Source organism: Terrapene carolina, unplaced genomic scaffold, assembly GCF_002925995.2.
Source record: "Terrapene carolina triunguis isolate 2854851 unplaced genomic scaffold, T_m_triunguis-2.0 Scaffold421, whole genome shotgun sequence".
Classification (NCBI taxonomy): Eukaryota; Metazoa; Chordata; order Testudines; family Emydidae; genus Terrapene; species Terrapene triunguis.
This window is the reverse complement of record NW_020664772.1, coordinates 174,980-187,508: the sequence shown is the minus strand read 5'-3', so window position 1 is coordinate 187,508 and position 12,529 is coordinate 174,980. Positions and strand designations below refer to the sequence as shown.

The following is a 12,529-nucleotide window of genomic DNA, read 5'->3' as shown; positions in this document are numbered from 1 at the left end:
GGCAGTTCTTCAACCCCACACCCAAGGGGGTTTCCTTATTACAAGCTCGTCACAGCTTCAGCTCAGAACAAGCACCCACTCCTATGGGATCTCAGAAGGCCCCGTCCTTCCAATCCTCCTCTAAGGATTGGCGTCCTCCGTGGACCAGGGGCCTGTCCATTTTCTGGATCAGGAAGAAGACCATGAGCCAGTTTAAAACCAGGCTATTTATTGAAAAACCCTTCCTTTGTCTGTTGGTCCCTGGAGAGAATCCAGTTTGAAGTAGTATATGTGCATGTCTCTGGGGGCGGCTTGAAAAGGTTGATAATGGAGGAAGTTAATTGGCTTTCCCTCCCACTAGAGAAGATACAATGCTATAATAACACATACAGAATTGCATGTTTAATACGATGGACCCCACTGGTCTTAACCCTCATTCAATATGTTTTAACTTAGTTCAATAAAGTTCATTTGGGATATTGTAGGATATTATCAGTCTCTCGCAGTTCCCACCCCTTCACCCTTGCCCTGAAGATTCCTTCTGAGACGTTGCCTTTGCTTATCCCTCACTTAGCCCCGGAGACCAGTGACAACCTACAGCACTTCATGCAGGAATGAAGCATGGTTGGCCCATCAAGGTACACCTGCACCTCGCCTCATATCACAGTCACAGCTCTACCAACCTGCCGCAGCTACTCCCTCCGCTGTTCAATATACCTACACCGAACGCAGTTAATAGCGGTTGGAATGCATGCAGATAAATGCACAAACAATGGTGCAGTCTCACAGTGTTTCCACGTACCTACGTATGCTGCCGCTGTTGTTGATGCACACCCAGTATCTATAGTACTCCAGGGAGCAGAGTTAAGTCAAATGTACCCACTTTCAAATTCCTTCTCAATACTCTCCTTTGCTGTTACACCTACAAAAATCCTTGGCTGCTTGTGTTCAGAGACCACTACCTATCATGCCTCCTTGTACTCCCCCATCTGTCTGTCTGCATTTGATGTCTGTTGTGTGATAGTTGGAATGTGAGCTGCTTGGGGCAGGGAAAATCTTTTTGTGTTTGTACAATGTGTAGGGCCATGGGATCCTGGTCCATGTGTAGAGTTCCTAGGTACTATGGTCAATAATAATAACAATAAATTAGGACTGTCAATTAATCGCAGTTAACTCACACAATTAACCCCAAAAAATTAATCTTGATTAAAAAAATTAATCACAATTATTCACAGTTTTACTCACACCGTTAAACAATAATAGAATACCAATTGAAATTTATTAAATATTTTTGGATGTTTTTCTACATTTTCAAATATATTGATTTCAATTACAACGCCAAATACAAAGTGTACAGTGCTCACTTTATATTCTTATTTTTGATTACAAATATTTGCACTGTAAAAATAATAAACAAAAGAAATAGTATTTTTCAATTCACCTCATACAAGTACTGTAGTGCAATCTCTTTATTGTGAAAGTGCAATTTACAAATGTAGATTTTTGTTTGTTTGTTACATAGCTGTACTCAAAACAAAACAACGTAAAACGTTAAAGCCTACAAGTCCACTCAGTCCTACTTCTTGTTCAGCCAGTCGCTCAGACAAACAAGTTTTATTTTTGAGTGCAGTTATTTTTTGTACATAATTCTACATTTGTAAGTTCAACTTTCATGATAAAGAGATTGCACTACAGTACTTGTATTAGGTGAATTGAAAAATACTATTTAATTTGTTTTTTACAGTGCAAATATTTGTAATCAAAACAATAATATAAAGTGAGTACTGTACACTTTGTATTCTGTGTTGTAATTGAAATCAATATATTTGAAAATGTAGAAAAAATCTGCAAATATTTAAATAAATGGTATTCTATTATTGTTTAACAGTGCGATTAATCACGTGATTAATCATGATTTTTTTAAAAATCGCTTGACAGCCTTAATAATAATAAATTTAGTAAAAAACTGCCATCACAAGGACTACAAGATGGGGAAAGGTGAGGAATTCTGAGAGGGAGACCCCTGTCTGCCAGAATTCACTACCCCTGTACTTACAAAGAAGAGGAATGTGGTGGTGGGGGGGTTTTTTAAACAGGAAATGGGGAAGAAAAATATGATGCACCCTCAGCAGTTTCTGACACTACACCTGCTCTGCACTGTACTAAACTGGCCAAGTATTTTCTCAATATGATAGAGTCTAGAAGTGTTTGAAGAAAGCTTTGCTAAGAGCTCGCCCCAGACAGAAGAGTGCTGTGATCCTGAGATAACTAGCTGGATAAAGCTCAGACTGTTAGAAATAAATGTACAGGGTCTTTCTCCCAGTGGGAAATAGGTAGGGGTGCCAGCGGGCTGCCACCATTATAGGAACAGACTCTAGGGATAGATAAAGGGGTCAGGGAGGGACAGACATATGTCATATGGTTCCTACCCCGTTCCCCATCTCTCAGTGCCGGCATATCATCCAACACAACCCTAGAACCTTGGGGTTCTAGATTTCTCTTTAATGTGACTTGTAGCTCTGGTTGCATCTTTCTTTTCCCTCACCACATTGGCTGCTAACGGGGTCTGGAAGCATTCTGGGAACACTGTGGGCTAGGAACACATCTGGGGTGGGTTCAGAGCGGGGCTATGTGAAGAGCTGACTCATGGTGTTTGAACACTTGAGAATGGCCATGTTAGCCTCTTATCCTAGAAGAAAAGCATGAGGAAGACATCATAGCTCTTCAGGTGCAGGACAAAGCTAGTAACAGAACCGAGGTCTCCTTAGTGCCTGTCTCATTCCCATCCACTGTCTCTCAGCTGGCTGCATGCAGGAAGCCCTGCTATAGCAACAACCTAAGGTGGCATCGATCGGTGACTGGAGAGAGAATTAAAGCTTCTGTCCCCTGATTTTAACTCTTCACTTTTAAACACCACTTTCCTCTTTCATAATAAAAGATCAATAAAAATTGCACCCGCCTGCAAGTGAGCCAATAAACTCACCCAGCCTGCAGGGAGTCCACGCTTCATCTAACCCGGGGCTATTTCTACTCCAGATCTCTCTGATGGAGCCAGGGGAGGAGCCGGGCCCCTTGGATGCAGAGGAAGGGGAGATCATGAGAGGCGCCTGCACAGGTGAGGAGTTTGTTAAGCCAACTCAGAAACCACGGGCGAGTGAACAAACCAGCTGGCTTTTCCACCAAGGCCCCAGTTCTGCCCCTCTTCACGCATGTCAGGGTTGTCCCAGCAGGGGTCACATCCTCCTGGCAGGTGTGTCAGTCATGACTTCCTTCCCACACTCACTGACTGACGAATACACCTCTCTTCCCATCATCCTCTGTCCTTTCCTGGCAGTTGAGGTGTTACGTAGGAGCAGAAATGGTCCCTCTGCGTTGTGGGATTTGGCTCCTAATTTCAGACAATATCATTATTATTTATTTCTGCTGTTCCCCCTTTCCAAGGATTCTTTACTTCCCAGCACAAGAAATGAATCAGGTCTCAATTCTCCCTCTTTATTCCAACAGAGGATGGGATGGTGAAGATAAAGGAGGAGAATTGTCTGGAGGAAGCAGCATCACATGGGAGTTTATTGGGAATGTTGGCAGGGAAAGTTTCCTCAAGTCCTGATCAGGTGACGGCATGTGACTCTCAATGCATATCAGACAGTCAGGAAAAAAATCCTGGAGAGACATCACAGAGTAAAGCCACTTCCACTGGCAGAGCTCTCAGGAAAACTAAAAATAACAAAGCCCATCACAGAATTAACACTGCAGAGAAACCCTATAACTGCCCTGAGTGTGGCCAAAGCTTCAATGTGAGCTCAGACCTTGCTGTGCATCAGACAATCCACACTGATGAGAGACCCTATAAATGCATGGAGTGTGGGGAAATCTTCAATCAGAAATCAATCCTTGTTACTCACCAGAGAATCCACACTGGAGAGAAGCCCTATAAGTGCCCCGACTGCGGGAAAAGCTTCCGTCAGAACTCAACACTTAGGACACATGAAAAAATCCACAGGGCAGAGAAACCCTATGAGTGCCTACAATGTGGGAAAAGCTTCCGAGTGCGCTCCTACCTTCTTATGCACGAGAGGACCCACACTATAGATAAACCCTTCAAATGCTCTGACTGTGGGAAAAGCTTCTGTGCAAGCTCTGACCTTATGAAACATCAGAGAACCCACACAGGAGAGAGACCCTATAAATGCCCCGACTGTGGGAAAAGCTTCAGTGATTGCTCAGCCTTTATAAAACACAAGAAAATCCATGTGGCAGAGAAGCCCTATAACTGTACTGACTGTGGGAAAAGCTTCCGTGTGATTTCAGCCCTTACTGTACATCAGGCAATCCACTCGGGAGAGAGACCCTACAAGTGCCCTGACTGTGGGAAAAGCTTCATCCTGCGCTCATGCCTTGTTCGACATCAGAGAATCCACACTGGTGCTAAACCTTATAAATGCCTCGACTGTGGGAAAAGCTTCCGTCTGAGCTCAACCCTTTGTACTCATCGGAAAATCCATACAGCAGAGAAACCCTATGAGTGCCTCAAATGTGGGAAAAGATTCCGAGTGAGCTCCTACCTTCTTACACATGAGAGGATACACACTGTAGATAAACCTTATAAATGCCCCGACTGTGGGAAAGGCTTCAATGCAAGGTCCTACCTTATCAAACATCAAAGAATCCACACGGGAGAGAGACCCTTTAAATGCCTTGAGTGCGGGAAAAGCTTCAATCGCAGATCAACTCTTATCACGCATCAGAGAATCCACACTGGAGAGAAGCCCTATAAATGTCCCGACTGTGGGAAAAGCTTCAGTGTGAACTCAGACCTCATTGTACATCAGAGACTCCACTCGGGAGAAAGACCCTATAAATGCCTTGACTGTGGTAAAACTTTCCGTCTGAGCTCACACCTTACTAGACATCAGAGAAGCCACACTGGTGAGCGACCATATAAATGCCTGGTCTGTGGGGAAAACTTCAGTGACTGCTCAGGACTTATTAAACATAAAAGAAACCACACAGGAGAAGAACCTTATAAATGCCCTGAGTGTGGGAAAACCTTTAGTGTGAATTCAGCCCTTATTGTACATCAAAGAACCCACACAGGAGAGAGACCCTATAAATGCCTCGTCTGTGGGAAAAGTTTCAGTGACCGCTCAGGCCTCATTAAACACAGGAGAATCCACACAGAAGAGAAACCTTATAAATCCCCGGAATGTGGGAAAAGCTTCAGTGACAGTTCAAGCCTTATTAAACATAAGATAATCCACACAGGAGAGAAAATCTATAAATGCCCTGAATGTGGGAAAAGCTTTAGTCACAGCTCAGCCCTTTTGAAACACCAAAGAATCCATACAGGAGAGAGACCCTTTAAATGCCTCGAATGTGAGAAAAGGTTCACTGACAGCTCAGCCCTTAGGAGACACCGGCGAATCCACTCAGAAGACAGGCCCTATAAATGCCCCGACTGTGGGGAACGATTCAGTGTGACCTCAGGCCTTGTTAGACACCAGAAAATCCACATTGAGGAGAGACCTTTTAAATGTAGTGAGTGCGGGAAAAGCTTCCAGTCGAACTCACTTCTTAAAACACATCAGAGGATCCATACGGGAGAAAAACCCTATAAATGCCCCGAGTGTGGGAAAAGCTTCCGTCAGAGCTCCCACCTTATAAGGCATCTGAAAATACACATGGAATAGGTGTTCACAATGTTTTTCATTGTTGCTTTTAGAAATAGAAAAGAAAATAGAAATAATGGAGATATCCCATCTCCTAGAACTGGAAGGGACCTTGAAAGGTCATCAGGTCCAGCCCCCTGCCTTCACTAGCAGGACCAAGTACTGATTTTGCCCCAGATCCCCAAGTGGCCCCCTCAAGGATTGAACTCACAACCCTGGGTTTAGCAGGCCAATGCTCAAACCACTGAGCTATCCCTCCCCCCCCAATCTCTCAATGCCCCAGCGCCCATCTGTAATGAATGTGGGAATTTTCTGCAATATTTTTATGAATCTCCTTCCTTAGAGGTTTTTAAGGTGTTTCTAATGGTTCTGCTACACTCAGTCAAATGGGGATGATGGGGTCTATGCTTGGCTGGGTTTTACAGGGTACCCGTTATGGATTTAAAGGGTCCATGCCATGCCCTGGCCACAAAGGCAGCCCCTCCGGCCTCAACACCTCCGAGACTGAGCCTTTGGACTCCAACACTCCTGTTCCTCATGCTGAGCTCTGCACAGTGAATCCATCTGAGGTAGACTCCTGGTCTGAGACTCCCCCCCCCCACACCCTTCAGGGGTCAATGCACTTCAGGTGGTGTTGGTAGCAACACCAGGCAGGTGTTTTCCAAACAGGATAGGTTTAAATAATCAACTGGGATACAGTATCAGGAAGTCCTTAGGTTAACTTAGGCCATACCTACACTGCCACGTATGTTGGCAAAACTTACATCGCTCAGAGGTGTGAAAAAAACACAGCCCTGAGCAACATAAATTTCACCAGCATAAGTGTTAGTGTGCACAGTGCTATGTCAGTGGGAGAAGCTGTTGTTGGGGTGGTTTAATTATGTTGATGGGTGAGAGCTCTCCTGTCGGCATAGGGCGATTACCCGAGAGATCTTATAATGGTGCTGCTGCATCGGTACAGATGTGCCGCTGTAAGTTCTCTAGTGTAGACATAGCCTTAGAGAAGCAAAGGTTAAAACCGAGTTCAGACTGGTCAAAGCCAGGGCTTCACAAAGCCATGCTGTTGTAGGATCCATCTTCTCTCTCTGTCCTTCTATCTCTCAGTCCTGAATGAGAACTCCTATGTGTCTGTGAACCTTCTTCTTAAACAATGATCCCTGATACCTCTTGTCTCTGTTCTCCAGAAAAAGCCATGCTGTGTTCACACATTCAGCCTGCTTGAACCACCTGTTGTTAAGGCTTAATGTCTGTCATTGTCTCTTCTGGATCTTCCATTGGTATGTTTTGGTTCTAGCCAGCTTCTGAGGGTGCATTCACGCCACCACAGAGAGATCAAACATCATATGTCTCCTTCCCTGTTCCAGGAGAAGCATTTTATTCTCTCTGCATCCAATGAGTAACAATGCAAAGACAAATGGCCAACTGAGACTCATATTGTTAATAGAATCATAGAATATCAGGGTTGGAAGGGACCTCAGGAGGTCATCTAGTCCAACCACCTGCTCAAAACAGGACCAATCCCCAACTAAATCATCCCAGCCAGGGCTTTGTCAAGCCTGACCTTAAAAACCTCTAAGGAAGGAGATTCATAAAAATATTGCAGAAAATTCCCACATTCATTACAGATGGGCGCTGGGGCATTGAGAGATTGGTGATCTGGGAGGCAAAATGGAGAGTGCTGGGGAATGGAATATTTGGAAGTTGGGTTGTTGCTGGATGGGCACAGCCAATGGGTGAGGGAGGTTGGGTGCTGGTGGGTACTTGGAGACTGAGATGGGAGAACTGTCCTGAACTCTAAATGTTTTCCTTCTCCAACAGAGAATGAAAAGCAATATACCCCCCAACTTCCATCCAACTCATGGTCTGTTACAAAACCTCAGAATTGACTGTTAAAGCAGATTAAGTTCCCAAATACACAGGCTGTGGAAGAGTCAGATGTGTTCAACTGTTGATACTCGAGAGTACGACTTCACCAGTCAGGTTATGCAGAGCGTTGAATGGGGTGAATGTTTCTTTTTGGTGTCTGTTAGCGATGAAAGTGAAAGCCTTATGGAGCGTTGGTGCACGTTATCCACAATGTTGTAGCTGATATGAAGATGGCAAGGAATACAGGAGTCTTTTCCCTTCTAATTTCCATGTTTTAAGGCTCTGGGTGGCTGGCATGTTCTGATGCCACCTTCACTGTCACTAAATGCAGTTTTCTTTGTGTTACTTATATATAGAAACTTTCAAACAAATGTTTTTCCCCAATATTCTGAGCTCATGCTTTTTCTCCTCCATCCCCAAACCCTGGTGCTTTGAGTAGAAATGGCTCATGGTGGGTAGTGTTCAAGTCGAGCCAGCTTTTACAAATCATTTTTCAAAGTGAAAAATGCTCTCCAGCATCTTCTTACTGGTTCCTTTTTGTTGTCTCTGTCCGTCATTTCTGTTGCAACCAAGGTCTACCTTTTAGCCCCTCCCTCTTCTGTCTTCAAAAATAAAAACTTCTCCCCTTCTAAAAAATGCTAAAGTTAACTCTCTGTGGGAGGGAGAAAATGTCCAGAACACATCAAAGAAAATGTTTTCGAGAAAACCTCCCCCCGCCCAAGGACCTCCTTGAAATTTTGACCACATGTAGGTGCTGCGTATGGCAACAGAAAGAGTTTTTCCGCTGAAGTAGGGTGTGTCTGCACTGCAATGCAAGCCCAGGGTTAGCGGGACTTGAGTCAGCAGATGCTCGGTTTGAGAAACAATGGCTTGAACATTTGCACTGATTGCCAAACCCAGGTTAAGAATTTTTTAACCTAGGCTCCAGCATCCACACTGCAGTACGCAGATCTGAGTCCAACCAACCAGATGGCAGTCTTCCAACACCCTCCGGAAGTGTGGCTGGTCTAGCCCTTCGTTCGTGGTGTGGCATGGAAAATCTTGACTGTCCACACCGCACGTTGCAGGAAGTTTGAACAGCTGCCAACACATCCTGCCAAACCGTCATTTTGCTCTGGGTGCTTCCAGAAACTGGAGCCAGCATGTGAAGGAGTAGACCAGGGGTAGTCAATAGGTGCCCTGTGGTCCAAATCTGAACTGCCAGCGGCTTTTAAGTGGACTGTGGTGGGCGCTGGAACTCGTGGCTTCAGCCCCACTGGGACTCGTGCCAGAATTTGGGGCTTGAGCCGCGCAGGGAGCCTCCGTGAACCCCAGCACACCTGTTGGGGCTTCAGTTAGAGAGGGTAGGGAGAACACCTGCCCCCCAGAGTTTCGAGTCAGCCCTGGGCATCTGCCACTGTGGCTTGCTGTGCTTGTCACAACCGTTGTGAAGCCAGAGGTGGGGCATTTCCTCCTGAATGGACCTAGGACAGCGATGGGCCACTGCACTGGTGCACTCAGCAACCACAGCTGGATCTGGATGTACCCAGGCAACAGAAATCAGGGGTGCTTTGTGCTCCTGCATTATGGATGTGCATAGGCCAATGGAAGAGGGAGAATAGTACCTCTATGAATGGGCTTGTTTGGGGACTGGGGTGACATTGATTGCTTGTATGGGAGGGAGGGTTGTTTGCCGAATTGTACTTTTGAATGATGTGACTGCTTATGAAATAGGATTGGGGGGAGGAAGCAGCGTGGATTGATGTATATAGCTGTATTGAGATGTGTGTTTTGCTTAGAACCTCCCAGTTGTCCCTGATCATGTGTTTCCCTTTATTATTTGAAATACACCTTATACGATGTGTTGCAGTGATGGCAATACAATTCTTTATTAAATAAAAAACCTTTATTTTTACCCATGAATTGGAAAAGCACAATATTAAACCCTTGCCTGCCCGGCCAGCTTTGCCACTAGCCCACCAAAACACCAGCAACACCACAAGCTCTAAAAGTAACCAAGAACAAAGTGCATAAACAAGTGCAAACGGATGAGCTATGTACAAGACCTCCCCCTCTATCCCCACACTATTGCTCATCCCTGGGTCCCGGATCTCCTTTCCCTTCCTTCCACGTTTGCCACACACTTGGTGCTGAGGCGGGGGGGTGAAGGCGTTCACAGGAGAGTTGTTCAGCACTGAGGACTCCATGGGGCACAGTTGTCCTGTCCAGCCACTCATAGGTCCCAACTACACTGGCCACCCAGCTGTAGAGTTGTCCAAGCTGTTTCTGGAATGCAGGCCAGGGTACTGCGGAGAGGATGCAGCCCATGATGTGGGTGCTGCAGGAGCCCGCGCCTTTGCGGCCATTAGAGACAGCAGCCACTCAAACGGTTCCCTCTCCGGTGCGTTTTATCTTCCTCCCTTAACTGCCATTCTTGTTCCAGGGACTGTGAAGGGAGTGTCTGCTCCCCTGCTGTTACCCTATCCTCATGCTGTGAAGCCAGCCCGAGCTTTTCACATGTCTTTCCTCTTGCCGCAAGTCCCTTTGCCTTTGGCACTCGACCTGCATCTTGGCCCCATCCAGAATATCAACCATCAGTTCATCGTGAAAACGCTTCCTCTTGGAACAGTCTGCGAAGGCATGGGGAGCCAGGCTTCTGCAAGTCTGGGCAAGCTGTGGAGGTATGAACATAAGAATGGCCATACTGGGTCAGACCAAAGGTCCATCTAGCCCAGTATCCTGTCTTCAGACAGCAGCCAATGCCAGGTGCCCCAGAGGGAATGAACAAAACAGGTAATCATCAAGTGATCCATCCCCTGTCACCCATTCCCTGCTTCTGGCAAACAGAGGCTAGGGACACCATCCCGGCCCATCCTGGCTAATAGCCATTGATGGAATTTATCTAGTTCTTTTTTGAACCTTGCAGCCTGCAGAGGCTGAGGAGCCAGAACCAGGACCAGACACAGAGGGTTATGGTCTCGAATAGCTCAGCAGAGGAGCACAGAAAAAAATCTTTTTAGAAGTTCAAGGACAGAAAATGTTCCTTTTTTTTAACTGAACTTCCATGTATCAGCAGAGGGCTGCTTCAGACCCCGGATGCTGCCTGGACACAGCCGGGTTTATTGCAAGAACGGCAAGTTTAACATCACAATGCTTTTAAAAAAAATTCTTTCAACTCAATGGAGTTGGGGGGAAGGTCGGTGGCAGTGCAGTGTGACATCAGTCTTCTCTCTCATTTCAGACATTGCACGTTTTGGAGGACATAGCTGTTCTCACGGTGCCTGGCTGGCAAAAAGAGGTGTTATTCCAAGCTGCCCGTGGGAACCCAGGCATGTGTGCCACTGAAGTATTCAAACATAGGGTGACTGAACCACACATCTACACATGGAGTGGGCTGGTGAGCTATATAGTGGCCCTGGAAAAATACGCCCTTCCTTGAAATGTGACTACCTAGCTGCAGTTCCTGCTTTGGGAAAATTTGCACCCAGGATTGGGTCAGGACTATGTCTCCAGCATTCAATAGAACTACACCTACCACAGTAAATGCAGCTGGAGCGCACGCAGATAATTCCCATTGACATTGCAGAGTTAAGGATTGAATTTTGCTGAACTAAATGTTATAGAAGGGCTTGAAATCCACTGGGCAACTTCGACTCATAGAAATGTAGGCTTGAAGGGACCATGAGAGGTCCTCTAATCCAGCCCTCTGTGCTGGGTCAGGGCCAAGTAAACCTAGACCATCCCTGCCAGGTGTTTGTCTAACTGGTTCTTAAGAACCTCCAATGTTGGGAATTCCACAGTCTGTCTTGGAAGCCTATTCCAGAACTTAACTATCAGGAAAAACTTTCTAACTATAAGGATATCTTACCTAAATCTCCCTTGCTGTAGATTAAGCCAATTATTTCTTCTCCTACCTTCAATGGGCATGGAGAACAATTGATCACCAAACTCTTTGTAACAGCCCTTAACATATTTGAAGACTGTTACTGAGACCCCCACGGTCTTCTTTTCTCAAGACTAAACGTGCCCAGTTTTTTTAACCTTTCCTCATAGGTCCAGTTTTCTAAACCTTTGATTATTTTTGTTGCTGTCCTCTCGACTCTCTCCAATTTGTCTATATCTTTCTTAAAGTGCGGCACCCAGAACTGGACACAATATTCCAGCTGGAGCCTCACCAATGCCAAGTAAAGCAAGACAATTACCTCCTGTGTTTTACATACGACGCTCCTGGTAATACAGCCCAGAAAGATATCAGCCTTTTTATCGACTGCATCACATCATTGACTCATATTGAATTTCTTATCCACTCTAACCCTCACGTCCATTTCTGCATTACTACTGCCTAGCAAGTTATTCCCCATTTTTTTAGTTGTGCATTTGATTATTTTTCTTCCTAAGTGTAAGTCCTTTACACTTGAATTTCATCTTGTTGATTTCAGACCAATTCTCCAATTTGTCATGGGTGTTTTGAATTCTAAATCCTGTCCTCCAAAATGTTAGCAATCCCTCCCAGCTTGGTGCCATGTGCAAATGTTAAAAGCATTGTCTCCACTCCATTATCCAAGTCATGAATAAAAATATTGAATAGTACTGGATCTAGACAGACCCTGCTGGGACCCAGCTAGATACATTCCCCCAGGGTTGACAATGAATCATTGATAACTACTCTTTCAACCAGTTGTGCACCCACCTTATAGTCTTTTCATCTAGACCGCACTTCCCTAGTTTGCTTATGATACTGTCATGTAGGACAGGATCAGGAGCGTTACTAAACGCTTTGAGATCTGCAGCTTTCCTCATCCACTAGGCCAATGAACTCAAAAGTTTTTTGTCAGTGAATCTGTCTCATTAATTCCTGCCACCAGAGGGCTCCATTTACTGCTAAGCGAGAGGCGGCTGTTCAGGATCTCAGGGAGGGTTGAGTTACTGTCCCTTCCTGTCTCCACCACTGGCTGCTGCTGCCGCCTCCATTGTGAGCTCGGAGCCCGGGCTCAGCCAGGGCCGGTGCAAGGAAGTTTCGCGCCCTAGGTGAAACTTCC

The 12,529-nt window shown here is 45.6% G+C and overlaps 1 protein-coding gene across 1 annotated transcript in view; it reads left to right on the top strand.

The window, feature by feature from the left end:
• Nucleotides 1-12,529, top strand: part of LOC113407817 (zinc finger protein 345-like) — a 135,370-nt gene that overhangs the window by 3,999 nt on the left and 118,842 nt on the right. The window contains exons 2-3 of the mRNA XM_026658238.2: nt 3,016-3,094; nt 3,484-5,641. Coding sequence (XP_026514023.2) covers nt 3,025-3,094; nt 3,484-5,641 — 2,228 coding nt within the window. The 5' untranslated portion in view covers nt 3,016-3,024. The remainder of the gene's footprint in view (nt 1-3,015; nt 3,095-3,483; nt 5,642-12,529) is intronic.